The sequence below is a fragment of the Paramormyrops kingsleyae genome, chromosome 21 (assembly GCF_048594095.1).
Source record: "Paramormyrops kingsleyae isolate MSU_618 chromosome 21, PKINGS_0.4, whole genome shotgun sequence".
Classification (NCBI taxonomy): Eukaryota; Metazoa; Chordata; class Actinopteri; order Osteoglossiformes; family Mormyridae; genus Paramormyrops; species Paramormyrops kingsleyae.
This window is the reverse complement of record NC_132817.1, coordinates 21,302,349-21,329,043: the sequence shown is the minus strand read 5'-3', so window position 1 is coordinate 21,329,043 and position 26,695 is coordinate 21,302,349. Positions and strand designations below refer to the sequence as shown.

Below are 26,695 nucleotides of genomic sequence, written 5' to 3'. Positions count from 1 at the left end.
TGCGTCATATGTTAATAAAAAAAACGGTCGAGAAGGCCCGGAGCCTGAAATGCTCAGGGTCGATTGATGGATAATCTTATTCCGTATAATATTTAATTAACATCTGTTCCCAAAGCGTCCGCTTCCCTGCTTTTGTTTAGTGAGCAGTGGAATAGAAATAGCAACTATCCAGATAAGCTATTTCTTTCGTTAAATCTTCAAGCTGCCAACAGGTAATATAATGGTTTTATGAGAGTTCAAGGCCGCAGCCACGCAGACCAAGCGCGTAATTATATTATATATTGGGGGCATCGTGAGCACATATGAATATGGGGTTGCTAGTCAGATGAGGTACATAGTAAATCTATCTCAGAACAAGAACTGTACTACTGATAGCTCACGCCTTCAGGGTTAAAGAAGAAAATAACTGCCCATTAGCTACCTTAAATGCTAATGATTTTTATGCATGTTTTAAGATTTGTTTAGTGGACAGATAGTTCCAAAGTTGCCATTTCAAAAAGGTTAGTAGCTGTGGGAATGGAACTAAGAATCATAACTGATCTTTGCCGTAGCGTATGCTGAATTCTGGCCATACTTAAAATGTCCTGCTGACCCGTGTCTCAGTTGTGCTTTATACAAAAAGGTCGGCCATATCTGTTCATAAGCATTTTTCAATGGCTGAGCTAAGTGCGCAGTGCGGAAACAAATGACTTTCAGATGAGATTTTTGATAGAAGACTGCAATTGTTACTACCATTTTAACCGACAATGGTCAGCTTTATGCCGCCTAGGCTCTCGTTCAGACGTGTCAGAAGTCTTCTTCATAAATGCATGATGATGTTTCCTCAAGTACTCAAACCCAGAGTTCCATTGGAAGTCGGGATGAAATGTAAATCAACTTTTCTCATGTCAGTAACCAAAGGGCAGCTTACAAATTGTATAGTGACCAATGAGAGAAAAAAAAAAAATATATATATATATATATATATATATATATGAGAGAGAGAGAGATCCTTTCAAGGTTCCAGAGTGAATGGACTAAACAAAAAGCATTAAGTTTAAGACTAATAATTATGCTGTATTACACTGAAAAGCTCAGTGCCTCTGAATGCTAATATTCATACCAGAAACCCGATGTTTGGGAGGTAGGATCACTTGCTATATATTTGTCTACAGCGATGTGTCACACTTTGAGAGAAACATCGATCTGGAGCCCTGTGGAGGAGTCACCTTGGGGACTTTACAGCGAGCTTCCTGTCCTGTCATTTGTCTGGGGAAACCCTCTGTTCAGGTAAAAAAATGGGGGGGTGGACAATAATTTTTCGACAATAAATGAGGAAGTGGGGACTATCCACCAAAAAAGTAATATTCACATAAGTCAAGCCCTTGTGCGGCCATATGTTTTTAAATATATCATCAGTGTGTGTCTGTAGATGGTTCTAGAACCATCCTATGTGTCCTTGGCAGCCTTATTAATATACAGCACTTGCAGAAAGTCTTGGGACGCCTGCTTAATTCTGTAAAAATGCAGAATATTTATTGGTTTCATAACAAAAGTTCATTGACAAGCAATGTTTAACATACCTGCACATATCATCCACATGGATGTTTCTTTTAAATCTGTCATAATTTTTTTGACGGACTCATTCAGTTACGTTCTTGACGTTTTGCTGTTAATTGCAAATGTTGTCACTGTCTCCCAAAGGGATACTAAACACAAATGTTTGGTGTTTTATGTAATTGCAAATTAAAAAGCACCCAATGAAACTGCTTGTCAATTAACTTTTTAACTCAGAATTTGCTTTTTTTAGAAATATAATTTTGGTTTCAATTTATTGCAACTTGAAATTAATGTTTTACATGAAACTACTGGTTGTTTCTAATGTGATAATTATTTTGTAAACAAATTAATAAAGTAATGATTTTTTTTAAGCCAGTGATTTTGCAGTATTTTTACTGAATTAAGCAAACATCCCAAAACTTTCTTTGAGCACTGTATGTGAAGCCTGAGCTTTTTTTTTTTTGTTTTGGGGTTGGGGGGGCTGACTGCAGGGAGTCTCGAACCTCAGCAGAGCAGCACTGAATTAGGAGTGGATATATTTCTGCAAAGGACACTATAGTACAGATCAGTCGACTTCGCTCTGGTGTTTCTCAGCAGTATATGAGGTAGTTTCGGGGCACTGCGGGTTAGGACTCTGTGACCAGAAGGTCACTAGTTTAAATCCCATGGTCAGCTTAGCGGTTTCACCACTGGGCTGTTGGGCAAGGCCCTTAACTCCAGTTGTTCCAGCGACTGGCTGACTCTGCATTCTCAACTGCATGTCACTTTGGTAATAGCATCTGCTACATAAATAACTGGGCATGCATGGAAAGTTTCACCCCCGAGTTTGTGAACTACGGTCCACGGCTGGTACTGAATTGCAGCGGAGATCGTAAAGGGAATGTTGCATTTCATATATTGATTTAGTAAAATTGCATGAAGCCTTGCCATTGCAGCAATGGATTACTTTCATCATTACATTTGGAGTTTCATTGTAAATGGCAGCACTATGGCTAATCAGCCTCTGAGCCATGCTGTCTCATGCTCTTTTCAAGTCCTGTGCCCTTAAAGTAACAGTCAGCACGAATTGGTCACATGTGGACACCACACTCGCTGTATCTTGGTTTGCCAGACCAATTTACTCCCGATTCTGAATGCAAGTTCAGCCCTTTGGCCTTGTGGCAGAGCTGTAGGAAATCTTACTGTCACACTCAGTATAATGTGTCACTCTACATTTACATTTAGAAAGACTAACTTTTGCAAGTCTTTTCAAAATCATTTGACGTCGGGTGGGTAAGCTTGGGGGGGCAGGAGCGGCCGTCAGATGAAATTCTGCTAATTTTCTTAGGACAGAAATAGACAACTCAAGGTTTAAACCCAAGCGTTCTGAGGGAAAGAGCTAATTGTAAACTAGGAGTCTTTTTTGTCGTTAAGACAATTGGAGCGTGTTTTGATGCATTCACCGTGAAGGTATGTTATCGTTCACCTTTTGTGGTGTATGAGTCAGGCTGTAAGTGGTACTCGGGGAATGCTGTTTGCTAATTGGCTGAGAGAGTTTTTGATCTATTCCGACCTTCTTCCAAGGTTTTCATACTAAATAACAGAAAAACCGTGTGTTTAAAAAGAATTATGAAAAAAATGTCAAATCCCCTCTTTTCTATACTCATCTTTATATTTTTGAATATTTGTCATGTTAATTTTCTTTAAGTCTATAAGGTGCCAACCCACATACACCAGTAATAATCTGGTGAATCCAATTCATCTTAGTGTGTTTTTGGACTGTGGACAGAAGCTGGAGTACCTGAAGGAAACCTCCACGACAGCTTAGGGAGAACATGCAAATTTCACACACACGGAACCATGGTGGACACTCGAACCCCAGTCCCAGGGGTGTGAGACAACAGTGCAAACCACTGCATCTCCAAGCCACCCCCTAAAAAAAATGACTGAGGATTATTTTCTAAACACACTTCAGATTACACATCATTTAAAATGAGTTTTACTATGAGTTAAACTATAATTATCTCACAGTAGCTCTGCCTCGAAATCATGTTGCTAAAAATTGTTCTTTTTAATGTTAGGCCGACAATAGTACATAGTATAAAACGTCATACTATCTGAAAAACAACACCCAGTAGTAAATGGGCACACAAAGAAGACGTGAACAGCGCAGTTTAGAGGATCGGAGATTCCTGATTGTAACATTTACCTTCTGTTCCCATACATTTCCCAAAGTGATTGCGATGTGCTGACCAAACGGAGCCACACAGGCTACTATTACAGCCCTACACGCCCTGGAGCAGTGATATACACGGCGAGCAACAGAGAGGCTCATTTGAAACCCTGGGTAATTTATGAACAAGGCTGTGAAATATGACTTTAATAACCGTTACAAATGGCCCCGCCGCTGACCGTCGGGGAATCGCTGTGGTTTGCTGTAGCTTATGAAAAGTCGAGCCACCTTGGCACAATCTCTAATATTAAGAGATGTTTAAATAGCTGTGGCCGGCCTGTTATTTGTATTGCAAGCTAAACAGCTGATTGAATTACTAGTCTGTGGTTCGTCATAATAGTGTCGGAGATGTTTTTGTGCGAGAATCCCGAGTGACTCCTTGGTAGATCCACACGGTTCTGAGACATAGATGACATTAGAATATGGATTCTTGCTATATGTATTCTGCCTACACCGTAGCATACTATTTTTTTCCATTTTCAGAGGCAGTTCAAGTTCATATGACATACAGAGCCGTGTTTCTCAACCACGGCCTTACAGAAGGTGGGAAAAAAGATGACGAAACACTGATTCAAAACACTAAATAAATTCTTCAAAATAAATTCTAATATACAAATCAACTGTAAGAATTTAATTTCAAATATAGACATAAGATTAGAGTAGCATGTTTTATTATATTTCAAAATTCAGTATATTTCCTGGCCAGAATTTAATTTGCTAATATGTGTAAGTACAACATATACAACTAGGCTATTATAGAAAACCGTTTTTCACCTAACTAGATTCAGGATGGCTGTCCTGGAAAGAGTTAATACATGTTGTTCATTGTCACATGACGTGGGGAGTACAGACAAAACCCGATCCTTCAGTATGCACATCTTGTCTGCAGATGTGGCGATACCGCAAACACTTCAAAGTGACTCGCTAAGACCAGCTCAGTATTCTGACGCCAACTGTAAACGTCTTGGACACGCAGAGTGGAAAATATTAAACATTTCAAACAGCTAAAGAACTGACTCAAAAAAGAGAGAAGAAAACATTTATTGCAAATCCTTTGCGATTTAGGGAAAATTGTAAGAAAAAAAAATACTAAAAGTTCTTCCTTTGTACACTTGCAAAAAAAAAAATCCTTAACACCAGTTGGGACTAGCATCTGAAGGGTGTCCCACTGTGCTCAATGGGCCCATTTAGAGAGTGATTTAGACAATTTGTGCTTTCAGAGATGCTCCAGTAACCCAGGGAGAATTCCCATCCCAGGATGTTTAGTTTGATGTCTGACGAGGGAATCCGTCAGACAGAAAACCAAAACCATGCGCAGGACGAAGTTGGTGCTTTTATTTGCATTCAGCTTTTTTTTCCCCTCTTAACATTTTCTCGCAGAAGATAAAGGCACCACATACCGTTCCCAGCAAAGCCAGCTGGAGGCCAAGTTGGCGTCGTCTCCTTTAATTTGATATCTGCAGCTACTTTGACCTTGACCACCATGAAGACAAAAAAAGACACAAAAAAATGAAAATCCCACAACACAAACCAGTGCAGGGGAACATGAGTTAAACCAAATCATTGGAAACAAAAGAAGACTGTCAGTCTCTACTCATGGTTTAATAGTTTAAACAGTACTGTGTTAGGGCATTTAAAGAAGTAATTATTCAACATTATTTTGCTAATATACAAACATCAATTCATTATTGACATATTATTGACAGTATTTAAGCATTACGGAAATTTAAAGGCCTTCTGGATCTCAATGTTTCACCTTTGTGTGGTTCTTCAAGAGCAGGCTACCTTATGTGTGTTCTAAATAGGCTAACAAATGCCCCCCCCCCCCCCCACCAGCTCAAAAACATCCTTGGAAGATACCTTGGTTTTCACGTTATCGCGTAGCAAGCGAGTTGGAAAGGCAAAGAAAGTGTTATACTGCACCACTTTCCTTGCTGGACTCAATTCTCATAGTTAACGATGGAAAAGGGTGCCATTTGGAAAGTGGCAGCGATTATAACCCCCTTGGAGGACAGATAGTCCATCCCTAGGTCCTAATTAGAGTGTAAATGAGGCATAACCAAACAAACCAGGGCAGCACTTAAGCTCCGCCACAGGGTAATGTCTATCTACACGTGTAAGCATTTGGACATGTGGGAGAAATTGTGGTCGCAGAGAAAACCCTTAGAAAACCAAGAAAACAAACAAACAAATACGGTGAGAAAAATAATGAGACAAATAAATGAGAAAAAGGTTTATAGGCCTACTAATTAACTGTAGAACTTTTCTTCATCGTAACTGAGAATTATAAAGATTCTCTGCGTGTTGCTTATTAAAATATATCCGCAGTTGTAAGTTTCTACCTTACAATGTACATGTCAAATGTCACTGTTTGCATGACATTAAGTGGCACCCGGCTAAAATATTGAGTAGTGATCGACGCGTCAAACAGGTATAGCAGGGCTGTGCCTTGTCTGGATTATTCTCTTTACTGGGCTGCATTAGTACACAATCAAGCTGTGAATTAGCATTGCGTAGAAAGAAAAATTGTTCAGCTACAGCTGCTGATCAAGTTATCAGGTCCTTTCACATGTTGTGACCGGGATCCAGAGTGACAGCTTCACAACCCTCCCCCATGCAAGCAGAGCACAGGCCTATATCACAGCTGTAAATGGAGCAGTCAGGCCGGATTAACACAAAGGAAAAAGAAGTCATACAGTTAAGGCTCTGTGTGATTTTTATGAAAAGGGAAAAGAGAGAAAAGAAAGAGATTCTCTGGTTTTTGGTTGACCAGGCTGCCAAGGGCTCTTTTGGTTAGAAGTGTACATCGCTTAAACGTCACCACCGAAGGGATCTGAAAACGTCTGACTCGTCATTAGTTTAGTCTGCCTTGAAAATAAAGCTTCTCGGAAATCTCGCTCTGGGGCTTGGTTGGATACCACCAGATGACAGAAAGTCTAAGTGTTAGTAAGAAAAGACATTTAGCCTTTTTTTTCTTTTTACAGCCAACTCGAATAACTGCACTGGATCGCTTCTGGCTGAAGCAACAGGTGATTCACTGTCTGGCCACCCACTGCTATGCAGTGCCGGTTCAACGTACATCAGTGTTTGCAAAAACACATCACACCACACACATCAGTGCAATGAATAATAGGCCTCTCTTTGGTTCTGTCAGACGCACAAGTGCAACTGATATTTTCAAAATATTAGCCAACCGCTTGAGGCTTCGTGTGGTGAGGTGTGCATTACTGTCCAAAGAAAGGGCGTAATACACCAAAGTGAGACTCGTGGCCAGATAATTTCCTGCGGCATGGCTTGTCGTGGACGGGGACGGGGGGGTGTATCACCTCTCGCAAAATGAGAGGGGCTGCATGTCAAAAGGGAAATGTGATTTTTTTTTTTCCTGAGTGTCCTGCGAGTTGTTCTTCACGGAAGCTACATAAGTTACGTTTCAAACTGGTTCCTTTGTTCCACGGTGACTTCTGATCCACAAAACGTGAAAATCCACGGCTGCCATGGGTTGATTAACTTGACGGCTAATACATAAATTAAGCAGGCATTGCCGTTCATAGCACTGCCACTGGTCTTCCGTAAGCACCTGCTGTGCTAAATATGACCCTGCATAGGGCAAGCAAACATAGAAAATACATGGTGTAGTAATAATAATAATAATTATTATTATTATTATTAATGTTGTTGTTTTTTGTTATTATTATTGTTCTTGTTGTTACCATTATTGTTATTCTTATAAAAGTATTATTGTTATTAAGATGTACAGGGAGAGATGAAAAGATGAGTACAATTTTTCTGTTTCTTAGCTTGCTTTGTCTGGCTGACATTTTAAAATCATAAGCAGATGTTCATTAATGAGTTTGTAAAAGGAGGCCAAGGAGCCTCTGGGGGCAGCACTCCAGCTATAGCTCCTATTAAAGGCTCGTCACCCCATCAGCGAGGGAACAATGGGTCCCATCTGACTGTAAACCTCCGTAGCAACACTGCTGTTTACCTGACAGCCGCAAACAGGGACACGGCCCTCCCACAATGTGTCTCTCAAACACACTGTCAGCAGTTATTGACTCTGATGAACATGATGATAGAACTTAGTCAGCATTTCAAATAGGCAGTTTAGCAAATTGTTTTGAAATGCCCAGTCTTGCATATAAATCTGCAAGAAGAGCAAGTGTTAGTAACAGGAGAGAGGAAATCTGTTCCTGTATTAAATTAAGCAGCTGTGCATGTCCTCTGGGAATTCTGTTAATGATATACAGCCGGCCAACACCCACACCTGTGCAGTATACAGGCCTTTCTGCTTCCTGATGCTGAACCTAACCACTGGCCGGCCTGAGATTAATCTTCAGAATCTTCACTCATAACTGATGGTGCTTGTGGTGTGAATGGAACACCGTAGATTTCATCATGTAACAAAACACCAAGAAGTGAAGAGAATATATCTGATGAGGGGTGAAGGGCTGGATTGTCAAGACACGACTCTACAGAATAAAAAGCCATAATGCTTAAGAACATAAGAACATAAGAACATAAGAACTATACAAACGAGAGGAGGCCATTCGGCCCATCGAGCTCGCTTGGGGAGAACTTAACTAATAGCTCAGAGTTGTTAAAATCTTATCTAGCTCTGATTTAAAGGAACCCAAGGATTCAGCTTGCACTACGTTATCAGGAAGACTATTCCATACTCTGACTACACGCTGTGTAAAGAAGTGCTTCCTTAAATCCAGTTTGAAATGTTCTCCCGCTAATTTCCACCTATGGCCACGAGTTCTTGTATTTGAACTAATGCTGAAGTAACTATTCGGTTGAACAGCATCCAAACCTGTTAGAATCTTATAGACCTGGATCATGTCCCCCCTCAGTCTCCTTTGCTTGAGGCTGAACAGATTTAGCTCAAATAACCTTTCCTCGTATGACATTCCTCTAAGACCAGGAATCATTCTTGTGGCCCTACGCTGCACCTTTTCTAAGGCCGCTATGTCCTTTTTAAGATATGGTGACCAAACCTGTACACAATATTCTAGGTGAGGTCTCACCAAGGAATTGTATAATCTTAGCATTACCTCCCTTGACTTAAACTCCACACACCTGGAGATGTACCCCAACATCCTATTGGCCTTTTTTATTGCTTCCCCACACTGGCGAGAATGAGACATGGAAGCATCAACATACACACCAAGGTCTTTCTCATAATCAGCTACCTTTATTTCAGTAGGTCCCATAAAATACCTGTACTTTATATTTCTGCTCCCTACATGGAGTACCTTACATTTGTCTATGTTAAATTTCATCTGCCAGGTGTCAGCCCAGTCACTAATTAAATTAAGATCCCGCTGTAGCTGCTGAGCCGCTAGTTCAGTATCTGCTACACCACCCACCTTGGTGTCATCTGCAAATTTCACCAGTTTACTGTATATATTGGTGTCTATATCATTTATGTAAATTAGGAACAAAAGTGGTCCTAAAATTGAACCCTGCGGTACCCCACTATGAACGCAGGCCCACTGTGACATCGAGCCTCTTATAACTACTCGCTGCTTCCTATCCGTTAACCAGTTATCAATCCAAGTCGCTACAGTTCCTAAAATACCTGTCGCTTTGAGTTTAAGTGAGAGCCTCTTGTGGGGAACAACATCAAAAGCCTTTTGGAAATCTAAATAGATGACATCATAGGCCTTCTTATCATCAACTTCCTGAGTAGCTTCCTCAAAAAACTCCAACAGATTTGTTAAACAGGATCTACCTCTCCTAAATCCATGCTGGCTATCCCTCAAAATGTTATTTGAGTCCAGGTAATCTACCATTTTCTCTTTGATTATAGCCTCCATAACTTTACCAGTTATACAAGTTAGACTGATTGGCCTATAGTTTGACAAATTACTTCTATCCCCTTTTTTGAAAATGGGCGTTATGTTGGCATGCTTCCAATCAGAAGGTACCACACCTTCAGATAAGGATTTTTGAAACAGTAATGTTAAGGGTCGGCAAATAATATCCCTCATCTCTTTTAACACTATAGGTAAGATGCCATCAGGGCCCTGTGATTTATTTATTTTGAGCTTAGCTAGGCTTTGCAAAACATCAGCTTCAGTTATATATATATTAGTTATAGACGATGTTGAATTAGTAATAAGAACTGGTAAGTTACTAGTGTCCTCGACAGTGAATACCCGTGCAAAACTATCATTGAACTCATTTACTATGTCAATGTCGTTTTCAATTATAAGACCCTTACTATCCTGCAGATTAGTAATTTCAGCTTTTAGAGCTCTTTTAGAGTTAAAATACTGGAAGAAACTTTTAACGTCATCCTTAGCCTCCAATGCGATCTTCCTTTCGACATTCCTTTTAGCTCGTCTAATGTCATTTTTTAATTCAGCCTGTAGATTTAGATACTCTTGCTTTATTATGTCATCATCAGTTATTTTCCATCTCTGGAACAAAGCCCTTTTCCTCCTTACTTTATACTTTATGTCCCTATTAAACCACCTAGGTTGCAATTTCCTAGATTTATTCTTGCTAGAAACAGGTATGAAGTCCTCTTGTACTTGCAATAATGTGCTTTTAAAAAATTCCCATGCCTCTTCAACAGTTTTGTTATTTAACTCCATCCAGTTCACGGTTTCTAGTTTTAATCTCATACAATTGAAGTTAGCCTTCCTAACATTATATATTTTTGATTTGGACTTTGCTCTTCGGGCACTAAACTTAACCTCAAATTTAACCATGTTATGATCGCTACTGTCAAGTGGTTCTAAAACATCTAATTTACCAATCCTGTCCTGGTTATTAGACAAAACAAGATCAAGAATGGCATCTCCCCTGGTAGGGGTGTTAACAAACTGAGTAAAAAAACAATCCTGTACTAATTCCACCATCTCAAGTTCATTTTCAGAAGAGCCAGCAACAATGTCCCACTGTATCCCCGGTAGATTAAAATCACCCATAACTACCACATCATTTTTATTGCTCATAATCCTAATATCACTGTATAACAATCTGCTTTCCTCAGCAGCTACATTGGGTGCTCTGTAACAAACACCGACAATTAGGCTATTTGAGTTTGTAGCATCTAATTTTACCCATATAGCTTCCGTACTTTTACTTATATCAGTAAGCTCCCTTGCCTGCAAGATTTCCTTTACATATACTGCAACACCACCTCCCTTCTTACCTATACGGTCTTTACGGAACAATGTGTAACCATCCATATTATATTCTTGTCCATCCTTATCACTCAACCACGTTTCAGTTATTGCTATAATATCATAAGAGTCCGATGAGATAAGAGCCTCTAAATCATGAATTTTATTCCTAATACTCCTGGCGTTTAAATACAGACAACAAAGGGTAGGCTTATTACAGTGCCTACTTATAATATGATTTTTTTGGGCTTTCCGTTTCCCCCCAGTTACATACTTAACTAACCTCCCTGCCCCCCCAGTCCCTAGTTTAAACATTCCTCAACTACTCTACAAATACGCCTTCCCAGTACACTGGTTCCCCTCCGGTTCAGATGCAACCCATCCGGCTTGAACAGGTCCCACCTGTTCCAGAAGGTCCTCCAGTGCCCCATAAACCTAAACCCCTCTTTCCTACACCATCCTTTTAGCCACGCATTTAATCTCCTTATCTCAGCTAACTTAGCCTCACTTGCGCGTGGCACGGGGAGTATTTCGGAAAATACCACCATGGACGTTCTGCTTCTAAGCTTATTGGCGACTTCTATAAATTTATCCTGCAGAACAGCCCTTCTACCCTTGCCTATGTCGTTGGTGCCAACATGCACCACAACAACTGGATCCACCCCAGCTGGGGCTTCTTCTTGTGTTTCACAAAAACCCATCCATCTTCCATAACTGCTTATCCAGCATAGGGTTAGGGTGAGTCTGGGGCGTATCCAAGGAAACACAGGGCAGTAGGCAGGGAGCAGCCTGAACAGAGTGTCAGTAAGACCAGACATCTGCATGGATAAACCCCCTACACTGCTGCTTAAGTTTATCTAAATGAGTTTACAGTAGAGGTGGACAGTCTTATCCCCAATGGGCCGGTGTGTGGGCAGGTTTTTGGGATAACCTCTAGGTCAGCTGCTCAAATCCAGGTGTGAGGATGCTTCCGCCAGTCAGTCCTCTATTTAGTAATCTAATTAGGGGGTTGCACTGAAAACCTACATACACAGCGGCCCTTTCTAGATAAGACTGGCCACCACTGGTCTCTAGGTTCATAATTTCTGTTAGTTTATTAATTAAAAATGTTCCTGGTCATAACAGTTAAGATGTTTACCGTTGCAGTGGGTTATCCATGTGGAAACCGTTTTTGTGAGCCCAGTTAAATTATTTGAGTCGGACTGTTCCTGGAATTGCTTTCAAAACTAAACCATAATATTATAATTCAAAGTAAATTGTAAAGTGATTTAAAAATGCAAGTGCTTTGGTCAGCCAGCTCCTGTTTAACACTGAATTTGGGTGGAATAATACTAAAGCAGGGTAAGAGGAACTACAGAAAGGATGCTGGGAACTGTATGGCTTTTCCTTATACAAATTACCTTGAAGACGTTACTCATTAATTACTCATTTGAGGCTTTTGGTTTTATATGGTGCTTTACAGTGACATGAACACATTAATCTAATTTACCCAAACGGTTCACTCATGCCCTAAAGTTTACCCCTTTGTCCAAACATCAAAACATGACCTTCACAGAATAATCATTTCCCGTCCAGAGTAATTACCGTCAAACTGGAAAAAAAAGTTCTTTTGGCAACATAAAGATGAAACATCTTAGACTTTATAGCTTAGCTGCGTGGCATTTATTTACCTAAAATATTTTGTGTTTGTAGGTGCAACCCAAGCATAAATGTAAAGCCGTATGTTAAGAATAATTATGACGATACAATAACTCTGACTCGTGTAAAAAAAAAAATTTAAAAAAAAACAACAACAGTACCTAAGAAATGGAGCAAGTTTTATTTAACAAGCTTCTAAATAGCAGATATTAAACAGAGCGCTCAGCTGGGCAGGAATTCCTCTGCTTGGCTATTGCATTGAAAATAGGCAACTCATTATCCATAGTGTATCTGCTGGCAAATTGCAGGCACACATGGGAAACATTAAGCATCCATAATGTAATTCAGTTCACCAAAAAACTGACGTTACATATTTATGTTGCAAAAAATCATTAAAAAAACATTTTTACACACAGCAGCCAAAACCTTATTTACTTAATGCATTTTCTTTTGCGATCTCAATTTAGTATAAATATATTAAATTATATATATTAAGACAGACTACTTTGTTTCTGCTATGAGAAAAAAATAGAGTATAGATTTCTTCTTGAAATAAGTTTCAAATTAAATGTATTACATTAGAGACTATTGGTGTTGAGTGGCTATAGCACTAAAATTATGTTGCCAGATTCTGCAAGATGGTTTGTTTTAATTCCACTGCCTAATATTTAAATTGACCCCTAATATTTAAATTGAACCACATTTGCTTTTTGTACTAAAATGCATATTGTATATCTTGCTTATATCGTCACTGTTAGTGATTGAATTTGACATCTGTCGGTACCTGAAGCTATGTCGTTTTGAAAACATGCATATGATTTGGGAATTTAAATAATCAAAAATGATATGTCGAGAGTGATTAGCCAAAGTTCTGCATCGGGACATGCAAGGGGAGTAAATTCTTCAGAGACGTATCAAATCTCAACCTGCTCCTATGTCCTTAAATAAATTCAGAGCCTAAGCAGTAAACTGTAGTAATAAATCATATTTTATTCTTGTGAAAGCCCCATAGGAGCAAGTTAGTGCTCTGGGCCAGTTAAGGTCAAGCTGACAGAGGGAATGGGGGCGAAGGACAGGGGAGAACCCTGGGGGTACAAACGCAGGGGGCGGGGCCTGACAGTGGCCCATCTCAGCGGAGCGTCCTGCCTCCAGGAGCCGACCCCCCTCCTCTGTTTTCCTGGTGGGACTGCAATGCCCAGCCCCGTTTCATGGGAAACGAAGACTTAGCGTTTTTGGCGGTAATTGAAAACACGACCGCCTCACGTCAGTCCATGACAGCTGGAAGTCAGCTGACGGGGCACACGTATGCATGCACACACACACACACACACAAGCACACACATACTCTCACACACGTATGCATGCACACACACACAAGCACACACATACTCACACACACATATGCACACATGCAAAACGGCACACGTACAAATGTTTCCTATTAAAAGAAATCTGGAAACGTGAAACGTCCCCTTGATTAGTGGACGTAAGCTAATATAGGCCAACTTTCGGGTAACGAGACGTACAAGCCAATCAGTTACTTCTGATACTTAGAGAATCTGACTAGATATTTTATACATTTCCACAGCCTCCATCAAAACAAAGACGTCACTAATAGCCTTGCTACCATATTCACTAATCCGTCCATTTCCAATTAGCCAATTAGGGCTGCAGTATTTTGAATCTCAGGCAGGAAAGCATAGAACACCGGTCCGGATACACCTATTTATTCATACAGAGAACGTTGGAGGCAATTCTGAGTTTCCTATCTGTGTTGCATGCCTTTGAACCTGACGAAAAAACCAGAGAACAAGAAGAACCTCAGGAGAACCCACACGAGCATGGAGCGAACGTGAAACTCCATACAGATGTGAACCAACAGCACTAGCTTCTGGGAATCTCAACATAATAATGAAATCGTTAATTAATACAATAAGTAAATAAATGGCTAAAAAGACGTCTTTTATCGTGTCCGGTGATTCACCCCTAATTATCCTGACAGGCTCAGACAGATCCTAAGCATTCACACACGCGAGGCACGATAGCCTCACAGTGCAGTGCTAATGACGAAGACTGTCAACAGGACAGACGTCGCGTCAGGCTGCACAGAAGTCAGCGGCTTTAGCAAACACCATCTCCGGCGACCAGGCCTTGCCCCCCCCCAACTCCACCCACACCTCCCCAGTAACCCCACGGCTCCAGCCAGAAGCCCCCATGGAACGCTGCGTCAGGCAGGACTCGCGCCCCAAATGTGTAGCAGATGGTGGGACCGGCAGGGTCAGCGATAGACACTCGGGAACAAATTCGGCAAATTCAGACCAGGGATGAGAAAACCTGAGGAGGACAGTGAGGTGAGAAGAGGTCCTCGAGCTAAGTGAGGTCAGGAATATGTCCCTTGTTTGTTTGTTTTTGTATTAAATAAGCAAATTAAATCAACACACATGGGGGGGCGTCGGACTCCCATTAGACGATTTCCTTTGTGCTTCACTGTCCCTGAAAAATCTTTCCTTACAAAATGCTTTTGTTGATCTGCTCTTACTGATGTAAACAACATTTTAGCATTGCTATGGCAAACCTGTGGGCAATTCGACACCAGTGTGCTGTGATATTCAGTTCATATTCAGATATACTTTTAGACCTCATACACTCTGTAACGGTACACTTTTGTTACAGGAAGTACTCTGACACTTTCCCGTCTATAAATCAGAAGACCAAAGCTGGGGGGGGGGAGTTCTCCTTGCTTTCTTTTCTTTTTCACTCACTTACTCCCCAACCGAGACTTATTAATGTTCGCACTATTCACACATGTTCACACTATTGTCAGTTTGTCAGGGAGAGCTTGGACTGCATGGTTGGACTAACTCAGCGTATTATTTTTGGCATTCCATTCCAAACTCCGGTTTCCTCATTCTGAACATATCTTTTCTTTAACTTGACGTCAAAACGCATTTACATCTGTAATTCATTTGGCAGCGTTTCCTCTTTAAATTAAAATCCAGTGAAAAACCATTTGTCGCAAACGTATGTTACTCGTTCCAAGAGCAGTCTTCTCTGGCACACAACTATACAAAAAATTCTGTCACAGCTATACTTAATCTTTTAATTAAAGTCATCCACTTCGAAAGTTTTATTTTGTTAAGTGAAAAAAACACGTTCGTTGATATGAATGGAAAGAAAATATTTATACGTGGTCGGATAATTTTGCTTAAAGTACTCGTTTATGAGGGGGCAACATCACATTTTTTTTGTCTATGCCACATTTATTATACAATGATTTTTTAATAATCAAAACCACAGAGGATTCAGTATGTAACATGCAGCAACGTAATAGTCGGTTTGATTTATGTACTTATGAAATGCCTACCCTGGCATATTAACGGAACTTACCAGACTTGAGAATTACAGATCTATTCATAACAACTGTCTGTTTTCAATAGATTAGGGACACTATAAAAACTTGGTCGGAACAGACGCAGCTGTAACTGATGCGTGACAGACAGGGCTGCACACACGACCATGCTGCTCTGTGCATACGGAAATACATTCACACGAGGAGACATTAGCGCGCACACACGTGCACTGACATACACAGACTAACATGCAAACACAACCAGACTGCCCGTTCTCCCTCTTTCAGCTTGAACCAATGTCCCACCTTGGAAATCACAGGACCTATTTGGGACGGACCCCACGCAGAGTCTCCAGTCTGCAGGCACAGCACATCATTATGGGTCTCGTGCTTCTCCATCTACCAGTTGACAGTGCTGGTTCCATCAAAGCCGCAAACGCCCATCCATCCCCTTGCATCTGGATGCCATACTCAGCCCCGTCTTCACAGTCATTGTGATTTATACCCATTTGCGGTATTTCACCTTTTTATGGAGGAATCATTGGTTCCAAGAGGTGTAAAAAATGTCACAGTGTTTTTACTGTTTAGCTGAACTTAACATTTTCGCGGGAAAGCCACCTGTGGTCTGCTTAGAAATGTTTTATGGACGTCGATTCATTTCTACCAGTATAGATTACCTCCCTTTCCACTTACCTGACAACATGCCCGATTTTAAAAGGCCATTGCTTCCGATTTAAATTTTGTTTTAAGATAATTAAGGAAAATCTGATTTTCCACTGCAGTAGGCCTATTAGTGGTAAAACAGTTTGAGATAACTTTGCCTAAATCGTGACAAAGAATTAAGTCAATGAATCTTGAAAATCGCCGGTAAGTCCTTGTCTGAATTGCGCTAAGCACGGTAGCGCTCATGCACTACTTCCCGTCATAGATAAGGAGGACCTACAACAAGGGGGAATGTATGAAAGGACGGATAAAGGGATGAGTATGTAAGGATGAGCCGGATAGAAAACGCATGACACGACTACCAGCCGCCGTAAACCTTCGCAAATCAGAAGCCTGATAAATGTTATGAACCACTACATTCTGACCCGTATGAAGGCAGTCTATACGACGCAAATGTAGCACGTCACAAGGCGTGAAAACCCCGATGAAATCATTTCAACTGTATAGAAGACAACTGGCTTTTTAAATGAATGAATGAATGAATGAAAGGGCACATTCCGTTTCAATGTCTTTAAAAACTGTATGCTGCGTATCTCCAATGAAAAACTGTTCCCAAGAAAACTCCCAGCTTACTGGGACAAGGCACTGAAACTTTGGAAAAGGATTTATTGCTCAGCTAGATTTTTCAACTGAACCTTATTTGATGTGCCCAAAGCTTTGCTTGCACAATATAAGCCTTAAATACTGCCCGCACAGTAAAAGTCGGGACGAGAATGAGTTCAATAAAATATATGAAAGTAGCGTAAGTTAGGCATGCAGAATTGAATGTTTAATAAAACGTTAGGATATTGCATCCAACGGCAAAAAATTAAATAAAATATTGCATTAATTTCACCGTGGTTCATTTAAATCCAGGCATAAAACGTATGACTTGAAATAGGCCTATGTAAATAATTGCACGTGGCTGTACCAGCCATGGGTACTTAAACGTATTATTCCGTTTACTTTATTAGAAATAAATTTTCTAAAACACATTCATGATATTCATATTCTATCGATATTTTAAAAAACTATAAATCTTTAAAAAGTGCTTGGATTTGGCAGTTTTTTATAAGCTGGTTATTATTTATATTTTAAAGTTCGTGGGTTCTGTAACAATTAATTAAGGTTTTCACATCACGGTAATTATTCAGAATCAAAATAACCAGCTATGTTATAGTGAAATGACGTTGATAATTATGTGAATGTTGATTGGATTTGATATTACTTAATGTTTAAGTTTTTCTCATGGGTTACTGTGCCAACTGGAATCTCAGGGAAAATATCTGTCTCTACGAATTTGATTGAAACGGTGCAGGCCTTTGCTTGCATGCGCGTTAGTCATTCGTTTTCAAAATATTTTATTATCATTTCTCCTTTCATAGACAGCCTTGAGTAGGAGTTTCTGTCCTGAGTGCCCAGTCCTATTCAGAACGCAGATGTTTTCCATTACGCTCTGCATTGTGCCAGCGACTTCTAGCATCGCGGAAAATATATTGTGACTAATGGTCTTTAAAGAATATTCCGTCTACTCTGATTTCTGCAAATATTATTAGATGTTAATGGGTACCACTCCGTGGCAGGCCCGAGGTGTCCACCGGATTAGTACCCCGGATTGCAGGCGCCAGGACAGCGTGCTGCCCCGGGCCACTGTCTAGAGCAGCAACCTTTCGACGTCCATCACCGGTTTCCCTGCTTTGGTCTCTGCGGCCGCGGGGCATCAGATATAAAAATGCAAATTTTCGAAACGAAAACTTACTGTGCATGTAGAAAAGGGTATGGGATAAGAGTGGAGTAGATGTTTGGAGTTACTGATCAGTTGTGACAGGTAGCCTATTTTAAATCCTTCACATAATATCCTATATTTTAAATCCTGTGCCTTCCATTAACATTTCAAAGTCTGCCACGGGAATATTACTGTATTTTGAAGACGGTATATGAACATTTTAACGGTTTTGGTAAGAATACATTATGAAAACATGCGAATAGGCTAGTATTTCATCGCCACAGTAATGTTTTTTGATGAGAAATCGTTCAAATCCACGCGATAGAATGGCGCCGGAGGCTACCCTTAGTTTTGATGCCGCCCCCCCCCCTTCTCATCTAGGACATGCATGTATTTCTATTACGAAACACTGATACAAATTGAGCCCCAACCTCGTTACAAATATGACAAATAAATGCATCGATCCACTTTTGCTTTCGCGGAAGCGACATTAATCATCGTGATTTAATTTTGTTTATCTTCTCATGCTCTCTCCTCTTAGGTACAGTCATCAATTAAGCTACCGCCACTTGCCGTCAAAGGCGCGCCCTTGTGGTCGCTCGGGTCAGGGGTTAATATAAGAACGAGCCCTACTGCAAACAGCGTGAAGTCTAAAGGGATTAGTGGTATGCAAAAGGCTGGTATTAAACCGTGTCTGCCAAGTTGGTCGTATTATCGCCGAAGGTGCAGTGTAGCAGTAAAACCAAGCTGTAAAACCGGTAACTCCGCTATAGACGCGTTTTTGTATAACAGACGCTATGCCATATTGTAAACATGAGCACAGTATTTCATTAATTTGAGAATGAGATCATCCACTAAAAGTCCGAAAGATTTACCCAGTTTATGTATCTGTGTTTTGAGTCACAGCAAAACAGACACACTCACATCAGGACATATGCATGTTACTGTGTGCAGCACACCGTAGGTCAATTGCAGCCGATATCGTAATATAGGCAGTTAGATGCCTTGTTTGGCAGTGATAAACAGTCTTAGGTGAATTCGTATTAAACTATTACATTTATATTGACTACATTTTTCTAAATTGTTTTTCAACTTTTACTTTTCAATTTCCGAATTGTTTCAAGGTATTTCAGGAACCTGTCTCGAGCAAGTCTGTTGATCGCTACATAGTTATACTTAAACTACGCTATATTGTGGTCAATATAACATCCGAATAAAACCTAGCAAATAGCCTCATTGTAACAAAATCAGCATACAATGGAGTCTAGCTCCCATAAACACGACCGAATACCACCACCCTAAAGAAATTTTACAATCACCAACCCATTGAAATTAAAAAAAAAAAATGTGGGTGGAACTAGCAGTAGGCTAACTAAAGAAAAAATGGATCGTATCGGAACCAAACACCAATGCTGCACTTTCTTTGAGTGTCTCACTTTGTCACTTGCAAAGCAAACGCTTTGTCACTGCAAAATTATAATAACAAAACGGGTTTGGGTTATGTTGAAAAATAATAAAAAATATTTATGATGCAACTTCATGAGCTGCAGTATAACATGCTTTTAACATACATGTATCTAAACTGAAATGCATCTAATATATGTATTTTAATATTAAATATATTTTGATATCTATTTTGATATGAGCATTCAGTCTCTGGCGTTTATTTTTCTCTTCCATCATCCTCTGCTGTCGCTGAATAATACATGTATTTTGTAAAAAAAAAAAAAGTTTTTTTTTAACAAAATAACGGTTTATAAAATAGGTAAAAAAAATCCAGCGCAAAAAAATCATCGTAATTCAAAGCGGTCACCACATACATTTTACTCATATTTCACATTCATAATACCTACAATGCATATGGAACAGAGATGTTTATGAAAAATTCAGGTGCAATTCAAATCAGTCTTAATAATTTAATTTAATATATATTTGTTCATTTTATTATAAACCTTACTTTTTGTCATGTTTATTATCGTTCCGAATTCTGCGTACAGTAGATTAATAATTCACCAACAACTGGAAGCGTACAATATCCTCAAGCAAGTGACATCTCCTAGCGTTTTACCTTGACTGCCTGTTGCAAATCAAAGGAAAAAATCTCGGCGCTGGTCTTCTGGCAATAAAATAAACATGTGATGTACGTGCGTTACCTAGTTTTAGAAAACGTGTTATGGTGCAATGAAAATATGATAAAACATTATGAAGAGAAAATTTTATTGCGTAAAGCAAAAAGTATTCCTGAAATTCAATCGATGGTGACTTCCTTAGACACCGATGCAGGCATATTGTAAGACACCATCTGAAGGTCCTAGTTTGGGTCTTGTACGTGGCAATGTAGTCAAACATGGCCGTACCCTCCTGTGGAATTTGCTGTAGCACCTACTAACTTTTTGGAAATTCTTAAATTATTAATGTTTTTAAAGAAATATGGAATAAGGCTGTGTTTACTGCGATGGCTGGATGGGCAGGTTTTTCGGAGGATGAGCTCCGGAGGTTGCAAAATAAAGGTAAATATATATTTTGTTGTAACTTACGAAATTTTCATGTAACTAGACAGTAAAGTTAACTTGAATACATGTTTAGAATCAGTTGAATGGTTAGCGTGTTTATATTGTCAGTTGTCATTTTTGTAACAGTAAATAATCGTTAACAGTAAGTAAATAATAATTAAACGTGTTTCCGCTCCCATGCAGATTCTGTTGTTCCGGCTGTTTCTGGTCGCGTTCGAAAGCCGGTCCCCACTAACCGAAGCCGACAACAGCTGCAGCGTGAACGAGCTCTTCAGGTGGCCGCTCAGCAGGACGCCTCTGGGCCGCTACCATCAGAGCAGCAACTCGACAAACCTAAAGTTCTGACCCCGAGTCAAACTGAGCCGAAAACCTCAAAAACTGAGGGGACTCCCCAGGCCGAAAACGAGGACACTACGAACGAGTCACATACTCCCTGCCCTGTCACAGTGGCAAACAGCGACATGACCCCGAAAGAGCTGGAAAAACAGGAGGTCGAATTGTTAGTAAGTTTGTATACTAAGTAGCCCCAGTGTCAAAAAATTGTGGGTTTATTTCAGCTTTTTTCCAACCAGAATTACATTATCTGTATATATTACACAGCTTTCTGTTTGTTAAATATCTACCTTCCTTATTTCTGACATTATATTTAATGATAAAATTACAGAAGGGAGAAAACGCGACTTGAGTTGCTTCAGCAAGAGCAGAGGATGATTGAAGAGAAAAATAAACGCAAGAAAGCCCTTCTGTCAAAGACCATTGCTGAAAAGTAAGCATTTTGATGCCAGAAAACCTGTTCATATCAAAATTTAGAACTTTAATGGATAAGAAAAGTTTGTATGTCATTGTTTTTTTGAATTTGGCTTTCTATCTTTGTTGTATTTTCTCCAGAAAACCATTACAAAGCGAAAAATTGAGAATGACTACAGTGTTTTAATATTATGTGAAATACGGGAGATTTGACGTTTAGTTTTACAGAGGAGAAAACATTTACATTTTCTCGATGATTAAGGTCCAAACGAACACAGGCTGAGGCTGTCAAACTGAAGCGGATCCAGAAGGAGCTGCAGGCCCTGGATGACATGGTGTCCAATGACATCGGGATTCTGCGTGGACGGATAGAACAAGCAAGCTGGGAATACTCTGCAGCGAGGTGACATTCAGCCCATTCTTATCCCGGATTTGTCCCTGGTCTTTATCAGCCTCACACACTTTTCCACTTGTTCAACAAATTTACAGTCTAATAACACTCTTTTGGGACATTTTATGGCAGTATTTCTCAAACCGGTCCTCAGAGACTCCCACACAGGCTACATTTTTGCTCCTTGGGAACAGAAAGGTGGACTGTTTGGCAGGGAAGTGGGAGGGAGCAGAAAGGTGGACTGTCTGTGGGTCCCCAAGAACTGGGTTGGGAAACTCTGGTTCAAACTATGCTTTTTTTATTACTGAGATTGCCTTTGTCGTCTCAGAATCCAGCGTATCCATACACTTGAAGTCAATCTGTTATATCCAGTTTTTTTTATAGTTAAATGAAACTGTAAGTCATACCACTTATATCTTAAGAAATGTTGACTGTTGTTACTGAATAGACAAAATTGAAGGTTACATTTCATTTTTAATAGGGACAAGAGTTCTGCAGCTTTTCTATGAATTTTATTTTATGGAAATGTTTTTATGACTGCAATACATTTTAAAATTATACTGAAGGTCTGTTAAAATCTTCATTACCATCTGAAATTTCACTGGATTTCCTGGAAAGCATTGATTTGTAAATAATACTGCCCCCTGTAGGATTGGTCTTGAATTTCAACTCCATTATCACAGATGTTTTATCATGTTAGTATAGTAATATAATAGTAAATATGGAATTTGCCCCAGTCAGTCTTTGTATTATTTTTTTGCCAAACAGGAATGTAGAATCTTTACTTGCTTTATCTAAACAGATAACAAAAAGTATGAATCGAAAATAGAATAGAAAAGTTTGTTATTGCACTGCAGCACAGCAAGAGTATTAAAATGACTTTCCAGTTAATAGATCCTAAAAGGCTTCATAAAGTCGTACTTTTCCTGCCAGAAAACGGTACGAGAAGGCAGAGGCTGAGTTTGTGACCGCAAAGCTGGACCTGCACAAGAAGACGGAGGCCAAGGAGCGGCTGACTGAGCACCTGTACACCATCATCCAGCAGAACGAGCAGCGCAAGGCAAGCAAACTGGAAGAGCTGATGCAGCAGCTGGAGATGCAGGCTGACGAGGAGCAGCTGGAGCTGGAGATCCAGGTGGAGAGGCTGCTGCAGGAGGAGGAGCAGGCGACAGGAGCGGCGGCCCGGGCAGAGTGCGCGAGCGAGGCGGGGGAAACCCCTCGCCATTCAGACGCCGCACCGCCACAGCACTCAGAACAGGAGAACGATCTGCCCACGCTGCCCGAACGAAGAACAAGTGACCTGAACTGTGAAAGTCAGGATCCTCCCCCCAGCCATGAATGTGCAGGCAGGGAGGTAGCCACCCCTGTCTGATAAAGCCCCCATCTACAAATCTACAAAGACTCATTCGCTGCTGGACATGAGCACATATTTTATAATCATAATTCCTGTCCATGATCCTGTTTCTTAAGAGTGTTGTAGTGGAACTACAGAATTTGAATATATATTCCCAAGTGCTGCAGTCATTTTGCACTATATATATATATATATATACATACACACACACACACACACACACACTGTATACTATAGTTTGTTTTTTAGGAACAATTTCTAAAAGGGCGTTAAATATTCTTGTATACTTTGTGTCGGGCCGCCCATGTGCTTCCATGCAGAAGAGGTTGATCTAATGTCATGGCTGTCTATCAAGATTATGCACAATGCAGGAAACATGTCCCCCCTGGCCAGGCAGAAGATGCACTTGTTTGCAAACAGTACTTCCTCAACAGCACGTAATTTAAAACAGAGTGTCGTAACAAGCAAATGGCATATGTATGAGTGTCTTGATTTCCTTGATCGGAAATGTTTTTGAGAGAAAAGGTAATTTCATTTACCTCTCATTACTTTAACATCCTTGAAATGTAGTTTGTGTCTCTTTTGGGATCCTGAGCTTTGGGGAAATTATGTTTTTTTTAACGGGCTGCTAAGATGTTTTAGTTTTTCTTTAAAGTTATTTAATTTGTTTTATGGTTGAATGTTTTTTTCTTTTTAGTTAGTCTAGGTTACACTACACTGTTTGTTCATATCGATCATTGTCATGTATGTCGTGGTAGCAATCTGACCGTTAGTTTCATATTATAGGTTGTTAAACGTTACCTTACAAACTTGTCTGCCATAAAGTTTTGGATGGTGAATGGAAAAATGAAGTTCTGGTACTGATTTGTATAATTAAATGATTACTTTTAATTGTATTATTTGTGTATAATTTGCTAATATATTGGTTAGTGCAGTAAAACGGTAAAAATTAAGCAATTTCGCATTACGGCGGGTGACAACTCTATACACATTGAGTAATGAAGTAAAACCTTTCTTTCTCTTGTCAGATGTGTAAAATTTGTTTCCGCTTGGTACAGTCGTGGAAAACAGCTTCGGTTAAAGTTAATGGTTATTTTTCTCTAACAACGTATCTTCGGTGCCAGCACATTAATCCCGATACAACACGACAACCATTTTCCAAATGCGCAGAAATAGTAAGATTAGCATCTTGATTATAATGATCAGAATTTTCTGCGTTATAATGGGAAACATACGCCGTAATAAAGCGGTGTGGTACTGCTGTAACATAATTTGGTTTTAAGGTTTACGGATTTGTGAGACCTATATGACTTCAGAGAGCGGAGCTGCTGCTTCGGACTGTTCCTTGATTTATGTGGAGCCAATTTATCCCGACAGTTTGGGGGAAAACTCCGTAACCTGAGGAGTGAAAAGATGGCAAGATGAACTTAAACCGTGGACCGTTTGCCCCTGGCCATGCATTAGTTATAGATTTGCGCCCTTGACACGCCGTGTATACAACATGAGTTATATTAATCGGATTAACGTAAATCATCAATAATTCAATAATTAGGCACGTAGTTAAAATCACGACGTTTTTAAAGAGCCGCCATAAACGCGTTTAATGTGTGATTGGCCGATCAGCCAGTTAGTTGCTTTTAGCGGATAAGTTCTGCGTACATAACGCACAGAAAAATGAAAGTCTTGTCTGAAGCATTTGTCTTAATATTCAAGTTGAATTTTTATATTTCTGCTTAAATGCGCAAATGTGAATAAAGTGCTTTACTCAGTTTGGTTTTCTTTTATTGGCCTAATCGATATAATGTTACATTGGCTGATAAAGTTATCGTTGTAAGTCTACTTCAGTAGACCCTATTTATGCATTTCCGAAACAAGATTGTATTGTTTATGTTCTGTCAGAGTTGTTCAATGTTTATTATGTTGTCGTTCAATGTAAATTAAAATTACCAGGCAAGTATTGCCGTAATATGATATCAGAACGTTGCAGCGTTCTGGATTCATTGTGCAATAAACTTGTGGTGTTTGTGATTCTGTGGCTTGCCTCTATTAATAGTTTAAGACTCCCTCCAGTAATTTATACAAAAAAAAAAAACACTTTTTCCGTATAGTTTGGCTGTGATATTTGTATAATTTTACTATCATTTCCAAAGATCTTTAGAACGGATTCTTCTTTGAAAAGGTTATGAAATATGGGTAACATACATCGTACAAGCGGTCACAGTTATAAACATCCAGAAGGATACTGCTCACAGGGTATGTAATGCAATACACGGCGCGTACAATCATTGTCATCAACTATACGAGAAAAATCAATGACGTTTACTTGTCAATTGGGTTTCATGTTAATTCCGAATTTAAAATCCGAATTAGTCCACCTGTTTTAATCTCCGAATTAAGTAATTAATTTGTAATAAAACGATAGATTTAACTACAATAGAAACATGTCAATTAAAAATACTAATCAGAAGACTTTATTTACAGTGTTCTGTATATTACTGTGCGCTTATGGCCAACGATGGTAATTAATACTCACACAGTAAAGGCACAAATAACCGGTATGGATAGGCCTATTAATACTAAGAACTATTTCGTTCATATTTTTAGAGTAGTCGTTTTTATTCAACTTTAATTATTTTTGAATAAATTTAATAGTGTTACGAAGTCTTGTGCTTATATTGTCCACTGTCTTGTGCCTTTCGATAATCGGTGGGTCGTCAACTTAGAAATTGACTGGTCCTGTTAAATATTCCAGGTCCCGACCCACCCTGCTAATTAAGGTGATGACCTTTGTTAAGCTGTTGTTTCTGACAACATTGAATGCGTCTAATTTTTACGGTCTGCAACCTGCAAGGAACGAATTTAATGCTGTATTGAGATCGAACTTTAAGCACGAGATGCACTCTGTCATTTAAGAAGAGATTATATCCAGCAATAATCCAGTTTACCCTCAGAAATACCAGTATTGATATACTGACACTTGGTATTAATAATTACTGTCTGTATTGTTTCGTCATCATTCACAATTCCAGAGTTTTGCTTAAAAATATAATTCAGCCATCTCGGTTATTCTGTGTTCAATAATGACTAAACAATAATTACAAACCGCTTGTGGTCTTTCCACATGTAATCAATCTGGTGTGAATTAAACAACACGGCTTCCAAAACTCTAAGTAAAATTTGCCCACCCATATTCTGATCTAATCAAGCAAGGTACTTAAGGTTCAGACGGGTTAAGGAATTCACATCAATAAAAATAAATATAATTGGTAACAACTAATAATGTTGGAGATTACCATAATGAAGACCAGGATTATGAATTATAATAGGCTACTGCAAGTGTTACGACCGCCACGATTTCACATGACTCCGTGAAGTCTTTAATGACATG

General features: G+C 39.6%; 1 protein-coding gene and 1 long non-coding RNA gene across 5 annotated transcripts; both read left to right on the top strand.

The window, feature by feature from the left end:
* The first annotated feature begins 15 nt into the window (after positions 1 to 15).
* On the top strand, positions 16 to 19,885 carry LOC111841079 (uncharacterized). 4 transcript variants are annotated; one of them, XR_002837590.1, is made up of 4 exons: positions 16 to 212; positions 1,155 to 1,269; positions 3,754 to 3,865; positions 4,235 to 4,995. It is a non-coding gene; the product is annotated as an uncharacterized lncRNA (long non-coding RNA). The 4 variants fall into 4 exon arrangements; XR_002837592.2 differs by lacking the exons at positions 3,754 to 3,865; positions 4,235 to 4,995 and adding an exon at positions 16,163 to 19,885; XR_002837591.2 differs by lacking the exons at positions 3,754 to 3,865; positions 4,235 to 4,995 and adding an exon at positions 6,736 to 8,208.
* Positions 19,886 to 20,072: 187 nt separating this feature from the next.
* On the top strand, positions 20,073 to 25,335 carry gorab (golgin, rab6-interacting). Its single transcript, XM_023806579.2, has 5 exons — positions 20,073 to 20,812; positions 20,999 to 21,314; positions 21,480 to 21,581; positions 21,825 to 21,965; positions 22,887 to 25,335. The coding sequence occupies exons 1-5, from the start codon at positions 20,758 to 20,760 to the stop codon at positions 23,323 to 23,325; spliced, it is 1,053 nt and encodes a 350-aa protein (XP_023662347.1). The 5' UTR covers positions 20,073 to 20,757; the 3' UTR covers positions 23,326 to 25,335.
* The last annotated feature ends 1,360 nt before the right edge of the window (positions 25,336 to 26,695 follow it).